Source organism: Chrysemys picta, chromosome 1, assembly GCF_011386835.1.
Source record: "Chrysemys picta bellii isolate R12L10 chromosome 1, ASM1138683v2, whole genome shotgun sequence".
Classification (NCBI taxonomy): Eukaryota; Metazoa; Chordata; order Testudines; family Emydidae; genus Chrysemys; species Chrysemys picta.
The window spans coordinates 343,020,883-343,048,421 of record NC_088791.1 but is presented as its reverse complement, the minus strand read 5'-3'; the positions used below and the strand labels follow the sequence as shown (position 1 = coordinate 343,048,421).

The 27,539-nt window shown below is 42.0% G+C and overlaps 1 protein-coding gene across 17 annotated transcripts in view; it reads left to right on the top strand.

The window, feature by feature from the left end:
• Window positions 1-27,539, top strand: part of FAM168A (family with sequence similarity 168 member A) — a 328,051-nt gene that overhangs the window by 137,753 nt on the left and 162,759 nt on the right. For all 17 annotated transcript variants that reach the window (XM_065581788.1, XM_065581792.1, XM_065581791.1 and 14 more), the window contains one exon: window positions 15,032-15,119. In XM_065581788.1, coding sequence (XP_065437860.1) covers window positions 15,050-15,119 — 70 coding nt within the window. In that variant the 5' untranslated portion in view covers window positions 15,032-15,049. The remainder of the gene's footprint in view (window positions 1-15,031; window positions 15,120-27,539) is intronic.

Sequence of the window (27,539 nt, the reverse complement as noted above, 5' to 3'; positions counted from 1 at the left end):
AATAGATGAGGAGGTGTCAATTCCAGGAGAGGAAAAGCTGCTTCTGTAATGAGCCAGCCACTCCCAGTCCCTATTCAAGCCCAGATTAATGGTGTTAAATTTGCAAATGAATTTTAGTTCTGCTGTTTCTCTTTGAAGTTTGTTTCTGAAGTTTTTTTGTTCAATGATAGTGACTTTTAAATCTGTAATAGAATGACCAGGGAGATTGAAGTGTTCACTTACTGGCTTATGTATGTTACCATTCCTGGTGTCCGATTTGTGTCCATTTATTCTTTTGCGGAGGGACTGTCCGGTTTGGCCAATGTACATGGCAGAGGGGCATTCCTGGCACATGATGGCATATATAACATTAGTGGATGTGCAGGTGAGTGAGCCCTTGATGGTGTGGCTGATGTGGTTGGGTCCTCTGATGGTGTCACCAGAGTAGATATGGGGACAGAGTAGGCAACGAGGTTTGCTACAGGGATTGGTTCCTGGGTTGGTGTTTCTGTGGTGTGGTGTGTAGTTGCTGGTGAGTATTTGCTTCAGGTTGGGGGGTTGTCTGTAAGCAAGGACTGGCCTGCCTCCCAAGGTCTGTGAGAGTGAGGGATCATTTTCCAGGATAGGTTGTAGATCGTGGATAATGCGCTGGAGAGGTTTTAGCGGGGGGCTGTATGTGATGGCCAGTGGTGTTCTGTTATTGTCCTTGTTGGGCCTGTCCTGTAGTAGGTGATTTCTGGGTACCCGTCTTGCTCTGTCAATCTGTTTCCTCACTTCCCCAGGTGGGTATTGTAGTTTTACGAATGCTTGATAAAGATCTTGTAGGTGTTTGTCTCTGTCTGAGGGGTTGGAGCAAATTCGGTTGTATCTTAGGGCTTGGCTGTAGACAATGGATCGTGTGATGTGTCTTGGATGGAAGCTGGAGGCATGTAGGTACGTATAGCGGTCAGTAGGTTTCCGGTATAGGGTGGTGTTTATGTGACCATCACTTATTTGCACTGTAGTGTCCAGGAAGTGGATCTCTTGTGTGGACTGGTCCAGGCTGAGGTTGATGGTGGGGTGGAAATTGTTGAAGTCCAGGTGGAATTCTTCAAGGGCCTCCTTTCCGTGGGTCCATATGATGAAGATGTCATCAATGTAGCGCAAGTAGAGGAGGGGCACTAGGGGACGAGAGCTGAAGAAGCGTTGTTCTAAATCAGCCATAAAAATGTTGGCATACTGTGGGGCCATGCGGGTACTCATAGCAGTGCCACTGACTTGAAGGTATAAGTTGTCCCCAAATCATTGTAATTCCACATAATGGAATTTGCTTTTTCAGTTTGCACTTTTTTTTTTTGAAAGTTGCAAATTACAGCCACCCCACACCCCCAATGACTTCTAAAACAAGACAAATGAATGTTAAGAGAATGTTAAGGTTGCCATGTCAAGCACTCAAAATAAATGGTTGAGAAATAGCTGTAAATGAATGAAAAGAACATACTATGGATAGCTCTAGACATTCTCCCTACTGATTTTAACTGGGAATACTTACTCGTGTGTGCACGTTAAAATACAGACAAAGTCAGTTGTGCATTTATTTGAGTATTTGATCACATGTGGGACAGTGAACAAAATGCAAGTTTGTTGCTCTGTTTCTTTATTGATACATCCCACTGTTGTATTTGCTTCCCCAACTGTGGCCAGACACATTGATCTTATGGTTTCAAGTTTCTGCCCCCTCATCCTTCAGGATCCTTAAGGCGTAAGCCCTTCTGTTGCTTGTCAATTTTTAGCAGGTATATTAATTCATATTTCCTACACCAAAGTTACACTGTTCCACCCATGGCCCTAGTTTTGCTGTGTCTTCAGCTCCAAGCTCTGTGTTTAGATAGGGCGCTTACAGGTACTCAGTATTGCTGAGATCATGTGAATCTGATCACTAGTCACTCAGATTTCCACGGGGCACATTTCCTGATAGATCAATGTCATCCAGTCTGAAAGCGGATTTATAAATGTCCAATAATTTTTTTGTCTATGAAGTTCTGTTACTGGTAAGCTATTCTCTGATTGGCTGAAGTACACAAGTCTGGATTTTATTTGCCACACCAAATTCAAATATTCAGTAATAGTACAAATAAGCAATTGTCATTTTGATAACTTTGACAGTGGTGCAATTATATTTGTCACTGGGTGCAACAGAAATAAGCATAGCCATAGAATACCATTTGGGGATAATTTACTGTGTTTTATGTATTTATAATACAATTGCAGAGGTTATATACAGTTTTTATATAGCTGTTTATTTAACTGTTCACTCAAACCTTTGTATGTCACTTGCCTTCTTAGGTGAGGTCAGGAACTGTCTCTTTCTAGATGCTGAATGAACACACAGTATCATTGGATCCCAAACCTGATTGTCCTCTCTACTGGACTATACAAGTTAAATAACAATAATTGCAGGGTCAAGGTCTTCCATTTTGCTCCAGCAGTTATTTTTGAGCAGTTAATTTTAAAGTCAGGAGCTCCATTGTGTTTATGAAGTAGCAATTGAATTCTACAATCAGTATCACAAAGGCTTGTTCTTGTTACAAATGCTAGAAAGTTTTACTAGATGAAATGTGTCTGGTAGTTAGAGCAGGAGACTGGGAATCACAATTCCCTTATTCTGCTTCAAGATGGCTGTGTGACCCTGAGCTAGTCCATGTAACCTAGAGGTTTTCAAACAATTGGGCGTACCTCCCTAGGGGGTGTGGAGGAACGTTCCGGAGGGCAAGTGACAACGCCAGGTGGCTCGTGCCAGCCTCATACAGTGAGGCCCAGGGAAGCCCCTACAGGGGACAGGGAGGGAGCGCCACCTCAACCCACTGCCTCACCTCAGCGAGCCACCCAGCCTGTGGGTCCATGTCAACATCTGCGGCTGCGCCGATTTCCACTCCTGGCAGCCTCCATGCCCAGCGCTGGCTCCACTCCCAGAGACTGTCACGTGCTCCTTCCCCCATCCCGAAAACCCAATACCTGGGCCAATACCAGCCCCAAGGGTGGAGGGGCAGAGGAGCAGGAATTGGCCCTGCCCTAGCAGTGCTGCCTGGCTGTAAGGTAGAAGCAGCTCCTTGCTGAGGAAAGCTTGGCCATGCCATTGATAAGTACTTGTATATTTGAAACTTGCAGGTGTAGGTAATTTAATTAAAGTTATGTTACGATCTCTGTTAGGTTTATGAGTAGGCTACCAAGCACACTTTTGCATGTGTCTAGTTTGGTCTGGGTTGGGAGGGCAGCAACCAAAAATTTTAACTCAAAGGGGAGGCTCAGTTCAAAAAGTTTAAAAACCGCTGCTTTAACTTCTCCGTCCCGCGGTCTTGCCAGTATGTAAAATGAGTATTAACTGACCTGCTTCTCAAGGGTGCTAGGTCAAAAGGTGCTATGTACTTGCAAGGTATTCATGTGGCCTTTCCTTGGTATTGTTTCCTACACCAGGTCTTTGAAATTTAGTATGTCAAGTGTTTTACTGAAGACCCTCACTTTAAGGCAACCTGTGTGTTTCCAATTGTTTAGCCGATTCTCTTCCTTCTTAAGTGTCCATATACATTCCAGTCTGCTTCTGATTTAGATTTCACTTGAATAGACAGCGTTTCATTACCCTAGCAACCATACTGCTGGTGCACATTGCATGTGGGGGATCTGATCTCATTGCTTTCTTTCCTATCTCTCTCTGTCTGTCTAGCCACCTGTTTTATTCTTAGATTGTTAAGCCCTTTGTGACGGGGAAAGCCTTTGTTTTGTTTGTATGATGCCTAATGCAAGGGGGTCGTCGTCTTTGATTGGAACTCCTAAGAGCCGTCACAAAACAAATTCATAAATAATACATACACAACATGGTATGGGATTAAAAATTCCACAAAGAAAATATATTCTCATTTTAACTCATGGCTAATATGTTTTAATCCATGTGCAGACCTGCTCATGAAAAGATTTTACATAAATGCATTTGTGATAATAAACAGGTGTTTTACATTCACTAATGAATTAGCTAGCCTTCATGTTTGAGATTAACCCACCTGATTGTATCGGATATTAACCCTGATCCCATTTTTAATATTTTCTTAGTATCCTTTTAGCTATTCTTTTAAAATTGGAATCTCTTGAATAGAAGGCATACCCTTATGTAAATTAGTTCTTGTAACTTCACACCTTGAATAATATAGCTATGATGCAAATATATGCTAATATAGCTATGATGCAAAACAGTGCTCCATTTGGTCAAGTGTCTTTCATGAAACCATGTCTCAAAATGGCATTACTAAAGCTTTGTCTTCCAGTACAGTTAAAACGTACAACCTCCTAGTGTGGCTGTAGTTGTATCACACTAAGCTATTCCCACACAGGAAGAGGGATAACAAATAGTGGTGTAAGGTTTATACTGATATAATTGCGTCCACACTATGGGTTGTACTGGTATAACTATATGTGTGAAAATCACACTGCTAAGCAACCATACCAAAAAAAAAAAAAAAAAAGTGTAGACCTGTAGACCAAGGTTAAAAGAGAAGTTGACATTTTTAGTTGAGATCAGAAATATGGAATGTTCCTGAACCAGAGAGCAGGAGGAAAGCTGTTCCAGATGTCAGGCACAGCAGAGGAGAAGGGTCCCCCAAAAGCAGTGGCAAGATTTTTGTGAGAGTCAGAAGAGGCTAGTGCTAGCTGGGTAGGGAGTAGAGAGAGCAAGAGAAAGGGTGACCAGATAGCAAGTGAGAAAAATTGGGACGGGGGTGGGAGGTAATAGGAACCCATATTTAAAAAAGCCCCAAATATCAGGATCATCCCTATAAAATTGGAACATCTGGTCACCCTAGCGAGAGAAGGGCTGCTGCAATATTAGTTGGTGGGGAAGGCAGTTTTGAACTGAATTCAGAAATTAATGGGGAATTAGAGAGGTGGTTTGAGGATGCAGGTGACATTTGTGCTTGATTTGATATGAGTTTAGGCAACAGCATTCTACATTTGCTAGGGCAGTGATGCTCAGACTGAAGCCCACGAGCCGCAAGTGGCTCTTTAATGTGTGTCCTGCAGCTCTTTGCAGCACGTGTTATTAAAACACTGTGATTTAATTATTAACCAATCTAAGTTATTAACCAATCAGGGTGCTTTTACTATGTTATTAACCGATTGTAATTGATAAAATAATAATACTTGGGCAGTCATTTTGCTGTGAGAATAGTTTGTGTGTACACACACACACACATTAAATGAAACAATGAATTCACACAACTGCGGCTCTTTTGGTAATGTTCATAGCTAATTTTGCTCCTGAAGCACTGAGGTCTGCGTATCACTGCGCTAGAGTCTGGAGAGCTGGAATTTTAGGAGAAAATAGGGAATTGTCATTGTCCAGGTGAGACGAGATAAAGCGAAGACTAGGGTTTCACCAAAAGTGGAGTCAACACATTGGCCTACATGAGAAGTGGAAGAAGAAAAAGTTCAGGGTCCAGGGTGATGTCCTGGCTTAATTTTACAAACATAAGGAGTATAGTTTAAAAAAATAGTCTAAATTATGCTATTTTGTACAAACAAGAATTCCAGACTAAACCTGTCTTAGTGTGAAACTACCAGAATCCACTTATATGCAGTCAGGATTTTTTGATTTCTACATTAAAACTGACCTTGATTTTTTTCTAAACCTGAGATCATACATAACTAGTAATGTTAACTTTGACCAGAATTTTTCAGGACAAGAATCAGTGCTCGGGTAAGACCTTCAACACATTAAATATTTTGATTTTCATGAAATTTATAAAAATAACCTTTTAGTTACTATAATAAAATTAAAAATCAGGCTACAATGATAGGAAATTACTCAATGCTAGTATATCTGAGATCATATAAACTGGTCACAGTGGTTTTTTTGAGGGAGAGAAAAATATGCAGCCTCATAGATTCCCTGGTTTAAACTTTACCTGTTGAATCAGAAGTTGATTAGATATTTTTGGAGAATCGCATCTGACGATCAAGCTTCAAACAACTGAAAATTTGTCAAGAAGCTATTGGAACTTTGAATATCATGTAGTGTCAGAAGGTCTGGTCATGTTTATAGAAGGATTTGGGCTGAATACAATTATAGACTCATAGACTTCAAGGTCAGAAGGGACCATCATGATCCATCTAGTCTGGCCTCCTGCACATTGCAGGCCACAGAACCTCACCCACCCACTCCTGTAATAGACCCATAACCTTTGGCTGAGTTACTGAAGTCCTCAAATAAAGATTTAAAGACTTCAAGTTACAGAGAATCCACCATTTACACTAGTTTAAACCTGCATTGACCCATGCCTCATGCTGCAGAGGAAGGTGAAAAACCTCCAGGATCTCTGCCAATCTTAACCAGGGGAAAATTCCTTCCAGACCCCAAATATGGTGATAGTTAGACCCTGAGCACGTGGGCAAGACCCACCAGGCAGACTCCTGGCAAAGAATTCTCTGCAGTAACTCACAGCCTTCCCCATCTACTGTCCTATCACCAGCCATTGGAGATATTTGCTGCTGCGGTCGCAGATCGTCTACGTGACATTGGAGGCAGTCTCATCGTTCCATTCCCTCCATAAACTTGTCAAGCTCACTCTTGAAGCCAGTTAGAGTTTTTGCCCCCACTGCTCCCGTTGGAAGGCTGTTCCAGATCTTCACTTCTCTGATGGTTAGAAAGTTTTGTCTAATTTTGAACCTAAATTTGTTGATGGCCAGTCCTTGTGTCCACATTGATGCTGAGCTTAAATAAAGTGTGAGATTTATTCATAATAGGTGATTTTCAGAGTGAGGAAAAAGTGTATCTTTCTGGTTTATCTTTCAATAGTGTCCACATTGACTTGGTTCTATACTTTCTTTTGTGAAGGAAATCATTTTTAGTCTGTACAAAGACTCAAAGGAGAAACTTCCATTCCACCTCCAAAAAAACGTGCAAGGGTCCATACCTATTTCAAAGTGATTAAGTGACTTATGAGCATAAGGCCCATTTTCAGATTTGAGTTAGGCATATAGGAACCTCAATCTGATGGAATGGCAATGAGAAAGTCAATTTGACCAAAGCTCTAAAATTGAACAATTCCTTTCTGGGGCATTCAGAATTATCCACACAGAGCATGATGCATTCAGTTTTGAAGTGTTAGATGTATTTATTTAGACTTACATGAGCCATAAGGAAATAGCTCACATTTTTTAAAAGCACAACTAATATAAACATATTTGTAAATAACACTCTGTGTTTAGAAGGACACTACCTATTTGAAATCTAATTCATTAACATAAAAGGTGAAAAATACTTTCAGGTATTAGCACAAGTTCCTGAGTCCCCTTTGCCAAGTTTCATGGTTTTTCAATAGCATTATCCTACTCACAATATTTTTCTCTTTGGTTGTTATATGAAATATGCAAACCCAGGGAAGAAGGTGCCTTAAGGCCCCAATCCTGCAAAACACACACACACACACACACACACACACACACACACACACACACACACACTCCTGTTGAGTTCAATGTGTAAAATTGCCAATACAATGCAATTTGCAACGGTGTAGTTAAATACACAAAGTAAAGAAAGCTGGAAAAAAAGAAGAGTTCCCCCCCCCCCCCTGTAATTTTTCAGTTATAGTCATTTTAGGTGGTGGTCATAAAAAAAGAGTCAAGCAGAAGTGATTTTTAAGTTGCCTGTGTCCTTGTGTAACCATTGCCTGATGACTGGAATGGACAAGAGGGCAGAGAACTGGGGCAGCAGTCTTTTCTGATTCTCGTAGCTTTGGCAGCAGCCGTGTGTAGTGCTGAGCTTCACACTCATTTCATCCCGCTCTCTAGAGGCACTCTTTTGTTCAGTGAGGCGAGAGCACCGGAGTGTAACTGTGCAGCCACTTAATAGCATGGAAAGTTCAAGCTCAGCATTCGCTGCACAGAGAAGGCTGTGTGTACTACTTTGAAATCTCCCAAGTAAACCTCTTTTGACTGACACATTGGCCTGCTGAGTGATGTGATGCAGACTCTTAGGCTGACCTCTCTTGTATTTCTATTTACACTTCATCTGAAGTAATTTCCCAGTGTGATGGAAAGATGTCGTGCACTTTGGCTGGAAAGATAAAATAGATAAAAATGTAACCAGGTTACAGCAGGAAAGTATCTTGAGGTTGTTTGCCAGCAGGTGCTTCCCATGACATTCCTCTGGAATTCTTACTACTTCAGCTGTTTGGTAAAGAGTCTGAGCAGCTTCTAAGACACCAAGCGTCAGCACCATGGGAACTGAAAAGCAGTGGAAGATGCATGTAGTGGAGCCAGGCTTTTGTTTGCCTGTTGACAGTTAATTTCTGGTAGTCTTTTTATTGTGCATTCATGGCCACATGGAAGCGCCACAAAATGCTGTGCTGAAATAGGTTTCATTTTGCTAGTCCTGTTTTATTCTTATTTCATTGTAGCTTTGCAAATGCCATAATGAATTTGAAATATATAGTCGAATGATACAGTGTCATGGAATGTATTGGAAGCCAACCTGAATACATTTAAAACTAGATGCAATTTTTTTTTATGTGAAATGCAGTTCACATTCACTCAATCACACGATCTTGAAATAAAAGCCCTGCATACTAAACAGGGAAGGAAGTATAAACCTCTATTCCTGCAGCATGCTCAAACCTATAATGTGAGTGCAATCATTTTAGCCATGCCAAAGAGGAACTTTGCTTTCATGAGGACCTAATAAAGGAATTTTCTTCTACTTGTTTTTACTGTTTATACAACCCCAAATGTGCTAGTTACTTGAAATTGGGTTTGCTAAATTATTACTATTTTATATTGTGGTCGCACGTAGAGGCCCCAACTGAAATTTGCAGCATTGTGCTGGCCCTGTACAAACACAATAATGACGGTTCCTAGCCTGAGGAGCTTAAGCTTTGTCTACACTACCCAGTTTTATTGGCAAAAGACACCTTTTGTTGACAAAGCAGTGGAGGTGTACCTACTGCCCGACTCCTCCTGCCCTGCCGGCAAAATAAAACCACCTCAACAAGAGACATAGAGCTTTTTGAGGCAAAATTAGATCGACAAAGTATCAGTGTAGACTCCGCACTTGGTTTTGTTCTTGTAAATGGCCTCCAGCCGGTGTCCGACGATGCCCATCCTGACCATGCTGGTCAGCAGTTCGAACTGTGCTGCTCTGCATCCAGGTACTGAGGCCTTGGCTACACTGGCGCTGTACAGCGCTGCAACTTACTGTGCTCAGGGGTGTGAAAACGCCCCCCCCCCCGAGCGCAGCGAGTACAGCGCTGTAAAGCGCTAGTGTAATCAGAGCCTGCAGCGCTGCATGCTCACTTGCAGCACTGCAAGCTATTCCCCTCGGAGAGGTGGAGTACAAGCGCGACTACACTCGCGCTTCACAGCGCTGCTGCGGCAGCGCTGGGAAGCCCTGAGTGTAGCCAAGGCCACAGGTATCCACCCCTTCCCCTTTAAAGGCCTGGGGAATTTTGAAATTCCACTTCCTGTTTGCTCTGCTCACGTCACATCTTCCCAGCTGATCAGGCAGCATCAGCAGCAAATGCTCTTTGGCTTTGACCACAGCTGAGTTTTGTATCTGCTGAATATATGGGGAGAGGAGGCTGTCCAGTCCCAGCTGCGCTCCAGCTGTAGGTAGGAACTTCAATACCTATGGGCAGATTTCTCGTGGCCTGTGCAATGAGGGAAACAAATGGGACATGGTTCAGTGCCGAGCAGAGATAAAGGAGTTGAGGCAGGCATACCAGAATGCAAGGGAGGCAAACCCTCGCTCTGGTGCTTTCAGGAAAGACCTGCCGCTTCTCTAAGGAGCCAGACCCCATCCTTGGCGGTGACCCCACCTCCACTGCCAAAAGCCCATGGATACTTCGGTAGGGCTGGAGGCGGCAGACAATGGATCCATCCCCAAGGACAAAGTCATGGACAAAGAGATTGAATTGGAGGATGATGTGGAGCACACGTCAGAGTTGTCCAGTGGCGTGGCAAGTCAGGACCTCTTTTCCACTTTGGAGGGATCTAGCCGGTCAAGCAGTCTGTCTCTGGAGCACATGATTCAGAAGCGGAGAGCCCTGGTAAGTGATCTTTATGCTGCTTGGTTATATGAGGTAGAGCTGTCCTTTGCTCTGTGTATTGTAGAAGAGGGTGAAGGGATAGAAATGTACAGGACTAGCTGTGTTTGTGTGTGCTCCATGTTCCCCTGTGTAGCTAAGCAGTGCAGCGGAACAGTGTGTTAATGCACACCAAGATTTCACAGGAATCCTCCAGAGAGATGTCTAGGAAACTTTCCTGGAGGTACTCGCCAATCCTCTGCTGAAGGTTCTTTTGCAGAACTGCTTTGTTCCTTCCCTCATTGTAGGATACTTTTCCGTGCCACTCGGCAATCACTTGTGCAAGGACCAAGGCGGCACACAGGCGAGCAATATAAGTACCAAGTCTGAACCCACACGTGTGAAGTAGATGCACCCTTACGTCCTTGCTTGCCCTCAGGAGCGAGATATCGGTTTCAATGACCCCCGCCTATGGAAAATGGTGGCAAAATTTACAATATTGTCCATAGTCGCCTTCACTGATCCCCTGAAAACATCACCTACACCCTTGCCCCATCTTGAATGCCCACCCCCCACTCAGGCCTAACTCACCATGTTTAGGGTGTTCACCAAAATATTTGCTTACCAAGGGTCACTGAGAAAGTGATTGGTATGTTACAGGAGGTGTATTTTACTGTAACGATTGAATGCTGTGCATGAACTAACCATCATGCTTCTGTGAATTGTTTCTTGTGCTCCTGTAGATGTGGCCTTCAGGGGAACCCCCTACACACTGCTGGAGTGCCTCTGTCATATAAGGAGGCAACCAAGGCGAAGAAGGAGGACATGTTCTGAGAGGTGCTGCAATCCTCAGAGGCTGAAAAAAGAGAATGCAGGGAGTGGAGAGAAAAGGAAAAGACAGGACAGAAATGAGAGTGAGGAGTGCATTCTAAAGGGCCACGAGCGGATGATAAAAGTGATGGAGGAACCAACAGCGATGTTGAAGTCCCTAATCACGCTACAGTCGGAACAGATGCGTGCTCACCACTCCCTCTGCAGCCAATACAGAACTGTTTTCAATGCCCTCCCGAACTCCTCCCACACATTCTGTGAAACTTCCCAGCACGTCTAGTACACCGTTCACTCCACCCTTTCGGATGGCTTCCAAAATGATAGCTGGGCTTATGCACAGCTCTGAGAGCCTTCACTGTTATCTCCCTTCCCACCAAGCCTTTTGTATGTGTTAATTGATGTTTAATAAAAACAAACTCTGTGAAAGAGAACCAATCTTTATTTGTTCCTACATGTAGTATTGGGTGCGGGTATTAATATATAGGTGCAGTTTAATCATTTACTTAGTACAAATCCCACTCAGGAATCATCACAATTTTTAGGCAAAACAAGATAACTGAAGTTAATGAAGCATGGCAGATTGCTGTATAGAAGTACACATTCCTGGTGCTCATTATCAAAATGTTGCCTCAAAGCCTCCCTGATTCTAACATCTCCCCCGTTGTGCCCCTCTAATAGCCCTGGTATCTGGCTACTCAAAAACAGCAGCCAGGCAACCTGCTTCAGTGCTCCACCCCTGGGGAAACTTTTCACTCTTAGCCTCACAAATATTATGGAGCGTGCAACAGGCTGCTATGACCATGGGAATGTTTTCCTCATTTAAGTCTAACCTGCCATAAAGGCAGCACCAGCACGCCTTTAATCTGCCAAAGGCACATTCCACTGTCATTCTGCACCTGCTCAGCCTACTGTTGAAGCGCTCCTTGCTGCTGTCCAGGTTTCCTGTGTAAGGTTTCATGAGCCATGGGAATAAGGGGTAGGCTGGGTCTCCCAGGATCACTCTGGGCATTTCAACATCCCCCATTGGAATCTTCTAGTCTGTACAGCCCAGCGTTCCTGAAGATGCGTGCCTCATGCACCTTTCCGAACCACCACACATTGATGTCAGTGAAATACTCGCGGTGATCCACAAGCACACCATAGAGAAGTACCTCTTTCTATTGACATACTCCATCGCAAGATGGTCTGGTGCCAAAATTGGAATATACGTTCCATCTATCGCCCCTCCGCAGTTAGGGAATCCCATTTCCTCAAAGCCATCCACTATTTCACACACATTGCCAAGAGTCATGGTCCTTCGTAGCAGGATGTGATTAATGGCCCAGCACACTTGACTTAACACAGCCCCAACGGTCGACTTCCTGACTCCAAACTGATTTGTGATCGACCGGTAGCAGTCCGGAGTCGCCAGCTTCCACACAGCGATAGCCACGCGCTTCTCCACTGAGAAGGCAGCTCTCATTCTGGTGTCCTTGCGCTGCAGTGCTGGGGGGAGCTCTGCACACAGTTCCAGAAAGGTGGCTTTCCGAATCTGAAAGTTCTGTAGCCACTGCTCATCATCCCAGATCTGCATAACAATGCGATCCCAGCACTCAGTGCTTGTTTCCTCTTCAGATTGGGTGCTCATGATATACTGCATGACCAGATGCGATATGTCCATAACAGTGACCACAACAGCAGAGAACAGTGCTGGATCCATCCTTTCAGACACAGATGGCGGGCACACAGTAAACGGGTTGTTGAAAAATGTCGCAAAACGCAGTCGGAAGTCCATGGAATGCTGGGATGAAAAAACATTATCGTGAGATGTTGAGTCTGCACCCATGATGTGCTGCGATCCACTCTGCCTTCCCACAAGTCCTGGCTGCAGAAGGTAGTGAGTAGCACAGTGGGATAGCTACCCACAGTGCACTGTTCTCACTGTTGATGATAAAGTGTGGAAGCTCTCCTCTAGCCATTTTTTTTTTCTATTGGTGCATGTGCATGGTAAAAAATACATTTTCTTAAATACCATTTTCAGTTTGGATCCCCCCGAGAGTTAAAGTGCCATATACTACCTTGGATAAAAAGTTGATAAAATGCAGGACCATCTTGACCTGCATCATATAAATAGTTTGATCATTTCCTCTGCAAAAAAGAAAGAAACCCACCTAGAAACTTTTTGGAAAATGGCTATTTTTTCAGGGCTTATATCATCGCAAACCCTGCTCAAAAGACCCCACATTGGGTCACTAACCCTACGCTGCACCCTCCTGAGGCAAAGCAAATTTCAAAGGAATCCAACTAAGCCTGTCAGCTTAAGAGATTTTAGAAAGGTTGACTTTTAAAGAGAAGTCATGACGCAACCTTAACTCTAGTAGTGCTGCCGTGCCCCTATAATATAGGTCAGGTTTACACTGTAAAAAATTAGGTCAACCCAGCTGTGTTGCTCCTAGATGTGAAAAAAACCCCACACTGCTGAGCGACATATTTAAGTTGACCTAACCCCTGGTGTAGACAGCGCTACCACCTCTCAGGGAGGTAGACTACCTACAGTGACAGGAGAACTACTTCCATCGCTGTAGTGAGTGTCTACACTGAATGCTACAGTAGTGCAGCTGCATCTATGCCGCTATAGTGGTTTAAATGTAGACCATAGCCACAGTAACACACAATGCTGGCTGAGAGCAAGAGGGGCAAGTGCCAATTACTATGGGAACCATAAACTCTGTCCTGACCATTCTGGGCAAATCCCCAGGAATCCGTTTCATATAAGTAGGTTTTTGCAATTATGTTACTTGTTGATCTTTTTAAGAAACTTTCCATTGTGTATTTCCGAAGCCACTTTGGCTTTTACTTATTCCAGTCAGCGTTGTAAATACATTTATTTGGATTCTGTAGTGTTATCCTTTGGCATGTTTGGCATCCCTGGTCTTCCTTTTGTTACAGAATTGTGGGCTAACTTGGGAATGGAGGGAAGGCTAATTAATTAAGCAGTAATTGTTGTCAAACCAATTGTTGCTAGCATTTAACATTTGACTTGTTTACTGTCCTGAGGTGAAACTGAAGGAGTTAATGATCTAACAAATTGCACATCAATCAGGAAAGACTAGTTTGAAAGGAATGGTTTTATTTTATGAAGTGTAAATAATAGATTTTTTAAAAGACAGTTTAAAGTAAGTGTGGTGGGCTCCATGTTTGAAATTGTCACAAGATAGCTGTAGAGACAAATGTGTTGCCTAATAAAGCTTAATGACTGATTTTTCCATTAATCAGAATTGAGAATGTGCTTCATTAAGCTAATTAACTGAGCAGTTGCTTAACTGACAGTTACTAGACACAAATTCCCAGGTCCCTTGCTTTCCTCTAAATAAAAGCTTAGGAAAAGATAACCTGGCTCTCTTTAATCATCTTTATTAGAGAGATAATGAGCAGAAATGCAATTAAAAATCTTACTGGCCATTTTATGTCTGGGGCAGTGACTTTGGCGATTTCAGATAGCACTGCGTGCACACTGATGTCCCATAAATAATAGCTTAGTACACTGTGCTGTGAAGGAGCAATGTTAAGGCTGGTCTTTTAAAAGAGGTTTCAAAGGAGATTAATTTCCAGGCACAAGGTTGTTGTGTTCATAGAGGCAATCTGTAAACTGCTTGAGAATTTGGGTATCTGCAGCTCTTAGCATCACCAGCAGGGAGTGCTCTTTTACCAACTTTATCTTTGAGAGGCTTGTTGTTCATTGGGGGTTTTTTTCATGACCCAAAAAGCATTAGCTCCCCCTAGTGGGGCAACTGAATTACGGCAGGTTTTGCACTTTACTTTCTGTACCCATTGTGCAGTAGAAACAGGATCCTGATTTTTTTCCTTTGCTCAGGAATAATTTGCAAAACCCTTTGGAAGGTGAGGCTGTGTAAGACTAATTTTATGCTACACTCCAGATGCTTTGTAGGGAGGACATGTAATGGTGAAGAATTTAAGGGAATTAATGGAAGGATCTGAAATTTGAATTATTAAATACACTATCTAGTTATAATGCCTAATTGTAAATCTTTTTCTTTGCAGCTTAGTGCGTCTTGAATAATAACATGGCAGCGCTAGCATGTAGTACAAGCAAAGACCTTTCACAGAGGACTAGTGTTGAAGAAAAATAAGACTGTCTTCTTAATTCTTTTTTTCTTTCTTTCTTTCTCCTCCAGAGTTCTCAGTCTTCCACAATGAATCCTGTTTACAGCCCTGTTCAACCTGGGGCTCCCTATGGAAACCCTAAGAACATGGCCTATACAGGTAAGTTTGGTTTTAAGTGACTCTTGGAATTTGGCATTTTGTGGTTAGAGCAGATTAAGATCAATTGGTAAATTTCTTTTTTCCATTCTAGTTAGCTAATATAGAAAGGCATTCTGTGACGTGTTGTTATAGCAAAGCGTTCAGCACAATCCTAGATCTTTCTGTTTTCCTGGAGTTTCCACAAAAGGCTCAATTTTAAGTACCAGTTTATGCTTTGGAAGGCCACTCTCTTAACAGATAGACAGCTGGCATGTCCTTGCTTTCCTGTCTTTTCACACGCTGTTTTCTCTACAGCTTTTGGCACAAAATCCTACCCTCCCCCCCTTAGATTTTCCTAATAATTTCCAGGAAACCAGCAATTCTCCTTTAAGGCTTCCAGAGATTCTCTCCCAACAGGGCCGGCTCCAGGGTTTTTGCCGCCCAAAGTGGCGCAAAAAAAAAAAAAAAAGCCATGATCGCGATCTGAGGCGGCAACTCAGCGGGAGGTCTTTCGCTCCGAACGGGAGTGAGGGACCGTCCGCCAAATTGCCGCCGAATAGCTGGATGTGCCGCCCCTCTCCGGAGTGGCCGCCCCAAGCACCTGCTTGGCAAGCTGGTGCCTGGAGCCGGCCCTGTCTCCAAAAAGCCCTCTTTGCCAGTTCTGCAGTCAGTTTCATTCAGCAGGAGAAAATCTAAAATACAGGAGGAGGAGATGATGCAAAACAAAGATGAAGGACAACATCACAAGGGAGAGGGCATGGGGAAGATGGATGATCTGTTAGAGGGCTGTCCTGGAGAGATGAAAGAAGAGTCAATGTCCCAGCAGAAATTCAGAGAGATCACTGGGGGGTGGGGGTGGGGCAGAGAGGAAAAGAACTAGAGTCTAAAAATTCATTGTTTAATTAGTTTGCATGTCATTTTAGAACATTTATGGGATATATTGGTCAATTAAAATTGACTTAGTTGATCTTAATTTAATTATTTTTTAGTGTAGAAGAGAAGCTAATGGCACTCTGAAGTGTTGTTTGTTTGTTTGTTTGTTTGTTTGTTTGTTTTTTGCTTAATATTCAGTGAACACTCATAGGAAGCACTTTCCTGCCCCTAAATTATTTATCTGAAATATTTGCACTATATGATGGATATTTTAGACTGCTGCACCTCACATCACTACCAGTGCCATAGGGACCATAGGGAAATAAAGTTACTCATTGAGGAACGTTTGCAAAAGCTTCAGGTAGGAGAAGAAACAAGTAAGACAGATTTCTGAGAAGTGCTGCTGGGAATGCCTTTTTTCCTTTGGAAATTCCAGAATGATGGTATTTTGAGCTCTAACAAATTTCCTTCTTGAATTTATTAAAATTAGTGTGGTGTTAATTTTGACAAAATATTTATTTTCTTGTAATGTATCTTTCCTCTTGCAGATGAGTATAAGCTGTCTTAAGTTTCACTACTGTGCAGTTGCTTTTAGAAAAAGAATTTTGATCCTTGGCCCTTGGCCTTGCTTTCTTTTAAAGCACAATAGAAATGTCCATCTTAAAACAGACAGGAAGTAGTAAATCGGCCAGAATACATAGTAAATTTGAACCTATGCGACAGATATTCTTTCTCATCCTTTGAATGAATGTGGTTCAGAGACAATGTCAGGCATCTCTGTTACATCCCCTGCATCTCTATACCAAATCAATATATTCTGACAGTGCAGTCTGTAGAATATCACACAAACATCAAATTAGTTTTTGTGGACAGATTAGATTAAACATTTTGGAATTTTAATGGGAATACTTATATAATGTTTACCTTGCTCGTAGGAGACATTATAGAGGGATTAGCGTTATTAGAAGGCATTGAAGCAAGTCATGTCACCCACAAAAAAAGTTGGCCCAACAATTCAAAATGAAAATTTCTGTGATAAATTGTTGACAATCCAATTTTGTTTTGCATATACAGTGTTCTAGTCTGATACTTTAATATAAAATTAAAAAACCTTTGCTTTGAATTTGATTAAGTATCTTGGTCTTGTACAGCACTGAGCATACAGTTGTGACTTAATAAATGATAACGAATGGTCTGAGGGAATAACAGGAGGCAGTGTTATCTACTGGACTGATTGTGGGGATAGGAGCCAGGAATACCCAGAATCTATCGGTGGCTCTACTGCTGACTCACACTGTCATTTTTAATCTATCTCAGTTTCTCCATCTCAAAAATATGGACAATACTTACCTACCTGACAGGGGCTGTGTAAGCACTGAGCAAATAGTATTTATAACGTGCTTTGAAAAAAGTGTTATGTGAGTGATAAGAATTATTGATGTCATTCGTGCTCTGGAGTTCAAATTAGGGACATGGTGTGCAATACTTACAATTGCTGACATTTAAAACTCCATTGTTGTTTTAGGGATGATTAGGAGCTAGCTAATCTTATGCTGAACAGTGACACTGACGTCTGGTTTGAAGCCTATTTGGGGCTGACCTAGTGTAGGGTCTGTTCTCCCCCACATTCCCTGTTGCACTGTCCAGTAAAGATTCTGTAACACATTGGTCATTCTGGCTGACTGTTCTCTAAGTAACTGAGCTTCTTTCTGAATTGATGAAAATGTTTCTTGGATAGGTCTAAAACTGTCATCTTTGCACTGATTGTATCCTCAACAAGGAGTCCAAATATGTTCATTATAATGGCTATGTAATTAGTAGCCAGGGTATACTGTGCTAACATCAAGTTACTCTAGATGATGGAAAAAATCTGGGATCCTCAAATTGATCTGTTCAGCTCTGCTAAAGACTGGTGTTTGTATCTGAGAGCAAGAGGGAGGAAGTGGTTATTTGAAAATAAAAATAAAATAGACTTGGATGTAGCCTGAGTTCTTAATTAAGATGTTTACCAACAAGTATTCTACTGATTTTGCTAGGAGTCTATAAAAAGAATCTTTATTTTACTGAAAAACATATCAAGGAACTCATTTAGCTTCATATTAATGCGAAGGATAAGCACTGTGCTTACATTGTGAACCCGTACTTTCTTGTTAACACACAGTATATGGGCACCTTCAAAATTAAAGTGCCATATCTCCATCCCTTCAGATGCACTGCTGGATGTGTAGAGGTAAGATTATGTAATTATTAAGTGTCTTCCTGTATTTATGCTTCCTTCTCTCTTATGTAGTGGGTAGGATGTGTTGACTCTTTCCAAGGTGTGAGATTGGCAGGGGCTGTTTTTTCATGGAGCAGAGCAAAGTGATCACCAATCAATGGAATTGTACATCAAGGGATTAGTCTTGCTCACAAATATTCTCATTGACTTCATTGGGGTACTCATATGGGTAAGGCAAAGCAGGGTGACTGCACAGCTAAGAGGCAGCCTGTGGGGTATTCTGTCGTGTAAATAACACGTAAAGGGCATTTCCCATTTTCTAGTCATGTTTGATTTCTTAAAAATCAACGTACATATCCTGTTAAATTTATGCTTGTTCTACTGGACATACTGTAGCTCAAGGGATTTTTAGTCTCACAGAGTTGAAACAGTAGTGTACAGATTCTCCATGAATGATAGTCTCATCAGTAATATCATCATTTTAAGAGTGACTTCATATTCTAGCAATGTTGGGATGATAGAGCTCATAAATACACATTTATATTCCTGCCTTAGAAAGCAACAGAGATTTCATGCTCTCTAGCAAACAGATGTTTTTGACAAAGCGTCCACTTGTCTCTCATTTTAATGCTTTCTATGTCTTTAAATCTCCACATTAATACACTTTCAATATAGATCTCTAGCTCTGCTCTTAAACTATCTGAAACATTTTATAAACTGCCTACCTGGCATTTGACAAGGCACTATTGTTGATGATAGAGCATTGTATAAAGTTGGTAACTTGACCTTTGTGAAAGGAGAATTTCAGAAAGTTCTCTCTTCTAAATAAGTTATCCCTATACAACTGCATGCTGAATGCTCCAGATAGCAGCATTAAGAGAAAATGACCCTCTGTGTACCTTTTACATTCTAAAAAGTCCCACTGATTGTGTCCCAGTTGCTGTGAGGTTTTATTTTACGTTATAATATAAAAACAAGTCACCTACTTTTGCCCTCAACACCGGAACCATTGCTCCAGGTGTTCCTAGTAGTTGTGACTGCACGGCATTGGCATCACACTGATTGGAAGCTGAACAATGGAACTTCAGGGGACAAAAAACATGTTTTGAAAAGGAAAAATAATAAAGGTATTGTTAAAATTGATGTTCTGAAGGTTCCTCTTACACTGAGTAGTTCAGGGGTATTTAGTATGGAAATTGTAGGTTTAGTTAATTTCTTCTCAAATCATGTGCATTCACCTGTTTGTGTCTTTGTTTTCACTAGCAAAGTTAATGGTAAAAGGATTTAAGAACTAAGCTTCCTCTTTAAGAGGGCTTTGAGATAAATTGTAAAGAATTCAGGGAGCAAGGCAAATTGACATGTCAGCTAATTAGGTTCTGAAATGACCTTTCTGTGTGCAGGGCAAAGACCCCAGCAAGGACAGAAAACCGTGAATGGAAAATGGTGGTAAAATCAGACTTACAAAAACTTAACAAGGTCCCTAGGAATGTAGATGAAAATAAAAAAGGAAGATAATTTACTTGGTTAGAGTGTGAATTTGAGCATAGTTCATTGATGCAATATTTGAATCACACTAGCACTTGGATTTTAAATTGGTTGCCCATGAGGTAGAGTCAGAATGGAGTTAATCTTGATTTGGAAACAGAGACAGAAATATCTGGTATAAGTCATTCAAGGAAAGGGCTGTTGCCTTTGCCAGGCAATATTTCAAACCCTTTTCTGAATATGGATTCAAAGGACTTTTTTTGTTTTTTATGGCAGCCTAGGGATAAATTGCAAGATAAAACAAAACAAAATGGTGTTTTATCCTTTTCTGCCTCTCTTTGATGTATAAAGTTGGCCTCAACCATCATCCAAAATAAAACCCAACCCCCACCCCCATTTTGTTTGTTAGAAAAATATCCTGCCTGACCAATGCTGTTACTTCATGCTTAAACACTCCATTCATCATAGTTTAACTAAGCAAGTTAATGGCAATTACATTAATTACTCTTACATCCTTGCAAACTGTTCTGGAGGATATTAAAGCAGAGAAACTAAATGTGCATTCTCACAGAAAAATTAAATTGGTGGATTTTGAGGACATTTTTCAAGTTGCCTTGAAGATATTAACTAAAGAATTATGAAACTGTTACATCCTGCGGGGCTGGTCTGAGGCTCCGGTCTTGCAGTGGGCCTTTCTGTGGGCACAGGAGCTCATTACAGATCTGGAGCCGTAGACCTTTCTGTGTGTGTGTGATACTGTCACAGTCATAATCAGCGAGTTAACGGCTGCCTGGCTTATGAAGAGGGTATTTTCCATGAGAAGTGTTTGACTCTGGAGTCCTATTCATATTGGTGGGATAGCATGTCAGCAGACTCTTACAGCGATCACTTTGCAGGATTCAATTGATGGATATTAAAATTGTAATTCTGATTGTGCTGTATAGTTACCTTATTTAAAAATATCTAATATTACAAAAGTCTGTCTAAGCCATCTAAAATGTTGGTTAGCATAGGTGCAAGCCAGATTGCTCCTGTGCAGGGAACTGCCAAGGTCTGTTGAAAACCCTTATGTGTTTCCCAGCTGAATAACCCAGGATTATTTCTGCATTCTTGTTTGAGGGGGATTTTCCCCCCGCCCCATCCCCCCACTTTTAAGGCAAACATCTACCATTGCTACGGTTTAAAAAAATACGAGGCTGTATACTGACCAAGGAAATAGGACTTGAAAATACTACATATATGTAATAAGGTTGAGTTTAAATTGTGAAAGTGGTCTCAACTCATTTAATTCCAGTCCTACCTCTAGAAATTTTGATTTTTCAACCTTAACATATCATTTGCTTTTTCAACTTTTTCTTTTTTCTTTTTTTAACCACATGGGCAGAAAATATAATAATTTAAATTATACAGATACTTATCCTTCTTAACATTAATAGCTTCATATTTCCACATGCATTTACATTTTCATTTACATAAAACATTTGTTTGTAGCACTAGTGGATAAAATGGTAGATGGACTCCAAATAGAAGAAAAATAAGAGTGGTAATCAGAATGATGGGATTTTAAGGTCTGTTATCTTGTGGCCTATTATTGCTTGAAATTAATGCTTTTTGTCATTGAAATGCCAGGTTCCCTAGGTTTTCCACCAAGACATCTGTTTCTGTTTTCTTACTTTGGTGCTACTTCTGCCATTAGTTCAGCACTGAATATTTTGTAACAAGTCCTAAGATTCTCTCCAGTGTAATTTTCATTCTCATATAAATCAAATATGGTGTCAGTTGTGCAGCCTACCCTCACATGGATAATCTCACTCCCTTGTGTAGCACTATTCATTTCAATGGGAATACTCACATGAGTGATGGTTCCAGGAACCTGTTGACTGTTTGCACGGAAGAGTCTTCAATTATACGAGTAGTGTTTTTAACATAGGATTTAAACTACTAGAATAACAGAAATGTAAGGCTGAAAGGAACCATGCCAAGGTCAATTCCAGCCCAATGTGCTGAGGAAGGACCAAGTAAACCTAGACCAACTCTGACAGGTGTTTCTCCAGCCTGTTCTTACAAATCTCCAATGACAGGGATTGCACAGCTTCCCTTGGAAGTTTATTCCAGAATGTAACTACCCTGCTTGTTAGAAAGTTTTTTTCTAATATCTAACCTAAATCTCCCATGCTGCAGATTTAGCCCATTACTTCTTGTCCTACGTTCAGTAGACATGGAGGCCAATTGATCACTATACTCTTTGTAACAGCCTTTAACATATTTGAAAATTATCAGGTCTCCCCTCAGTTGTCTTTTCTCAAGACTAACCATGCCCAGTTTTTTAACCTTTCGCCATCGGTCAGGTTTTCTAAACCTTTTACTATTTTTGTTGCTCTCCTCTGAAGTCTCTCTAATGTATCCAAGCCTTTCCTAAAGTGGGGAACCCAGAACTGGGCACAAGCCTCCAGCTGAGACCTCACCAGTGCCAAATAGAGCATGTCAATTACCTGCCATCTTGTACATTTGATACACCTGTTAATACACCCCAGAATTATATCCGTCTTTTTTCAACTACATGACATTGTTGTCATTATATTCAACTTGAGATCCATTATAACTCCAGATCCTTATCAATAGTACTAGCATGTAGTCAATTATTCCCCATTTTGTGTTTGTGCATTTGATTTTTCCTTCCTAAGAGTAGTACTTTATACTTGTCTTTATTGAATTTCATCTTGCTGATTTCAGATCAATTCTCTAATTTGTCAGGGTTGTTTTGAATTCTAATCCTTTCCTCCAAAGTATTAGCAACCTCTCCCAGGTTGGTGTCATCCACAAATTGTATAAGCATACTTTTCGCTGCATTGTCCAAATCATTAATGAAAATATTGAATAGTACCAGATATAGGACTGATCCCTATCGAACCCTATTAGATACACTCTCCCAGTTTGACAGTAAACCATTAATAACTACTCTTTGAGTACAGTCTTTAAACCAGTATTGTACCCTATTTTGTACATATTTCCCTCGTTTGCTTATGAGAACGTCATGTAGGGCTGTGAGAAAAGCCTCACCAAAATCAAAATATATCATGTCTAATGCTTCCCCCATCCACTAGACTAGTAACACTGTCAAAGAAGGAAATTAAGTTGGCTTGGCGTGGTTTTGTTCTTGACAAATCTATTCTGGCTATTCCTTGTAACGCTTAGAATTTCAGGTGGAAGTTGTTCAGAGTAGCTGTGCCAGTACTAATCAAAGTGCAGGGTGAGTCAGTTTTTGCTAAGACATGCTTTTCTTTATGTGATTTTCAGTTTTATGGTGTGTGCCATTCTTGAGACAAATAAATTAGCTTGATGGAGTGGAATAACTGCTAGAGGATCAATGTACATTGTTGTTTGTTTGACTTCAGGCCTAGAAACTGTAGAAGTGTCTATTATAAATTGCCTTATAATCTCCCTCCCTTGTCAGAAACTGATGAAATTACATTTATAATATGCTATGATTAATGAAACTTTGCTGGATGATTTGATGATTATTATTGTAGTTGTAGTTATAATTACTAAATAATGTTATGGCAGAATGCAGAGGCCCTAAATTGTGAAGTCGGTCAATAATTATCTGGGGGAGTTTATGTATTATACTGGAATAGTGCATGACGTCCCCTGGTGGGCTGCCACAGCGGCCCTACAGTCACGTCCCTTCTCAGCAAAGAGTTTTTCTTTAGCAGGTGGTAGAGGATTGTGCTTTTGGTTCTGAAGAACCTGGGTTTGATCCTGGCTAAGAGACCTGTGGCTATGTGTGTCTGTGCCCACAGTCCATTACACTGAGACAAAATATTTGGGGTTTTATTTCTTTTTCTGTAACGGCACACAGCTTTTATTTGGAAGGGTTTTTTTAAATTGTAAGAGGAGCTAGACAAGGGCTGCTTTTCCAGTTTCCTGCTACTGTCCGAGCAGGAACCCCACTGACTAGCATTGATATAATGTATGTTCTTCTCTGTTCCTGCACTGCTCATGCATCCCTAATCCTTTTGTATCCTTCTGCCACATACTCTTTGTACTGTCCAACATGCTTCTTCTTACAGTTAGATCCCTGCTCCCGGTGTGGCATGCATCCATACGATCAAACTCCTCATCAAAATTTACTACTTCATGCATTCTACTAGTCCTAATCCACCTCCTGCAGAAGTGCTAGCATCTCTCCCTCCCTCTCACCCACACCCTTCACAGTTATGAGATTATTCCCTCTCCTGGTCACCTAGTGCTTTGTCTGTGGGTTATCAGCTGTTTGTCTTCTAAAATTATAAAATCTTTAATGCAGACACCATATCTCCTCCATGTGCAATACCCTTCTGCCTGCTGGTTAGTTGTGGTGGGAAGATAATTGGAAATTTGAGACGACACAGGAAAGAGACTATTTGTTGTATGTCTTTGGATTTCTATAATAATAATGAGGCCACCTTCCTAGTGCTCTGGATGCTTCTGATACAAATTTATATCTATATCTATGTATATCTATATAATACTTCAGCATGGCTAAAATAGAGGTCTTAATATTCCCCCTCCCCTCCCATACACACACCAAAAAACAAAAAATCCCTCCCCACTACCTCCTTTTTCAATCACTGTGGACAACACTACCATCCTGCCTGTCACTCAGGCCCATAACATGGGCAACACCTTTAACTCAGACCTCTCTCTCTGCCCTCACATCCAGACTATGTCGAAGTCTTGCAAATTCTTTCTGGCCAACATCTCTAAGAAACTGCCTTTCCTGTCCATCCACATGGCTAAAACTCTCGTCCAGGCTCTCATCATCTCGCATCTCAATTGCTGCAACATCCTTTTCGCTGGCCTTGACAATTGCAGTCCCGCCCTGCTCATATCCAGTCCGAATGCTGCTGAAAGGTCCTTCTCCCTAGCCTGTTGCTTTAAACATGCCACCCCTCTCTGTGCATCCCTTCACTGGTTCTCTTTTCTTTATCACATCAAATATAAGCTACTTGGCTTCATTTGTAAGGCCCTTCATGGCATATCCCCACTCTAGCTATCGTCTCTCATTCACTATCAGTGTCAACTCCTGCTGCCGATTGGCCCATGATGCCAACCTCTATCATCCATTTGTTCAATTTTCAAACAAGCCCTTTTGTGCTTTCTTCCATGCTGTCTCTTTGTTCTGTGTCTGTGCAGCTCCTACTCCAATGGGGCTCTCATCCATGAGCAGGGCTCCGAGATGCTACAATAATACCAATAATAAATAACCATGATAACTCAGCCCTTTAAAAAACATACAAGCACCAAGTTCTCCTCTCCCACTCCGATCTCTAACCCGCAACGGCCTACACAAATAAATACACTTCACAGTATGCCCTGAAGGCCATCAGCTCAAGGCTGTTTTGGATCAGCTTGGTTCAGAACTGAGGGCACCTCAATGGGAGAGCACTCGACAGCCAGCCCCCTCTCTCTGTTAAATTAAGGAGGGATGCAGCTTGAGTGCCTCCTGTGAGCCAATTTGTGGCAGCATGACAAAAAAGAGACTCAGTCTCTCGACTAGGAAGTTCCCAAGTCACTTAGGATTTATAGGTCAAAACCAGCATCTTAAATTCCATCTGGGAACTAACAGGCAGCTAGTGCAGATCACAGAGCACAGGTGTGAGGTGCTGCTATCAGAAAAGCACCACTTAATAAGCAGGCTGCTGCATTCTGCACCAGTTTATTGACTGGCTGCCTTCTGCTGCCCAGAGAGATTGCTTTAACATTTTGCATGTTTGTCTTTCTTTCCAACCTTACAAAATGATGCTTTAGATTAAGTTGTTTAGATTAGACTTTTGCTAAGATTTCAAAAAGGAACACGCTGTACTTCTGGCCCTCATTAAAATCGTTAGTGAGGAAAGCTGCTAGTTTATGCAGGATGCTAACTGCCTAATCCTCTGTTTTTGATAAATAGAAATATGCTTTCAATCTTAAAAGGACAAGTACAGCAGGTTCCCATTCCCTTTCTTTTCATAATTAACCATGGATGACTTCCACAGTTCTTGGGTTTCAGAGGTGAAAGAAGAATAAATAAATATTTCACTGTGAAAAGAAATCTTGAGATGTCATCCCTTGGTTTAAAGGGGATGTGTACTGTAGACCATAATTAGGGATAGACAGGAGTGTTGCAGTAGTTTGATAGATTCAACTTAGATGATAAAAGGGGGCAGTTCCTGCTGCATGGTAAACGTCTGTCACTTCCTTCCTTTTTCCAATAACTTTGTTGATATGACAGATTTGAGCAAACAGAGTAGCAGTGGAAAAATAGATTTTGTTTCATGTTTACAGTTCATATCTAATCTAGTGGCAAGATGCAATATATTCCACAGCTGTTTTTCCTAAAGAAACTTGACATTTCTTCAGCAGCTTGAAACATAAAACCTTGAGAAAAAAATAGTCTTTAATATTCTTGTATGTAGAAGACCATAATGCCTCCATTGTTCCTGGGGGAATGCTGTGCCACTGCATGCACGCAGTATTCCTGTCCCGCACAGATTTCTTTGCTTCCCCGCAGAAAAATAACTTCTGATGGGGAAGCAAAGGGAAGCCACAAGAGCAGTCATGTGCCCCTCCATTTCAGGTGCCCAGAGCAGCCGGCTGAGAGGTAAACCACTGTGGGGGGAGGTTGGGCTGAGGACTCCCCGACCGGTGGCTCTCATCCTGTGCTGGGCTCAGCTACTACTCCCGGCTGGGGGCGGGGAAGGATGGGACTTCCTCTTCCCTGCCAAGGAACGGCCAGGGCAGGTTCAGACCCACCATCAGAAATCTCCCCTGCCTGCAAGAAGTGCTCTCTCCCCCTCCCCCCGCCTGTTTCCTGCCCTCATCGCTCCTCAACCTCAGGGGGAGAGGTCACTGTACAGGGAGCTGCTCCCCCATCTGCCTAACCCCTGGGCATCCGGACTCCCCATACCCGGATCCCCCCGCCAAGCCTCATCCCCCACACCTAGCCCCCCCCCCCCGCACTGAATCCCACTGCCTACATCCAGATGCCTGCTGAGCCCCTACCCCAGCATCTGGACTCCCACCCCTGCACCCATTCCCCACTGAGGCCCCCTCCCCGCACTCAAACCCCTACCCTGATGAGTCCCACCCCTTCTGCACCTGGGCCACCCAGATGAGCCCTCCACATCTGGACCCCAACCCCACTGAGCTCCAACCAGCTGCACACGGACACCCACCCCTCCAAGCCCCACTCCCCCAGCACCCACCTACTGCAAACAATGCATGTTACATCATTATAAATCCCAAAATGAAACCACATTCTAGCATTTCCGGCACCTGAAAACCAGTGAGTTCATCACCACATATAGACCACCACTTAAACAGAGAAGCTGGCAGATAAATAAAATTGCAAACCAAAATGAGCCTAGCCTTTGCAAACAGTTTAAGGGTGAAATGGACATGGAGTACTCCTGAGGGAATTCTGTGCCAAAAAAAATTCTGTGCACAATATTTTAAAATTCTGCAAAATTCTGCATATTTTATTTGTCATTAAATAAATGTGGAGGCTCCAGCATGGTAGTGGGAGCACAGGCCACTGGTGTTGCACAGAGGTGGGAGATCACTCTGCAGCCCCCCACCCCTCATGGGACATGGACTCAGTGGTGAGGCTGCACTTGACCCTGACACCGCACCAGGGCCCGGCAGGTGGGTGAACCAGTATGCAAACAAATATACAAATTATCTTTTATATTCCTTTAGAAACAAAACAAGTGAATTTCATACTCTTTGATGGTTCCATAAACGTGGAGATCTTTCAAATGGACTCCACATGGACTCCACAAAGAGTTAAGGATCCTTGTGGGCTGATTCTTTTATAGCATCATGGGTCATGCTGGCAAGCTACA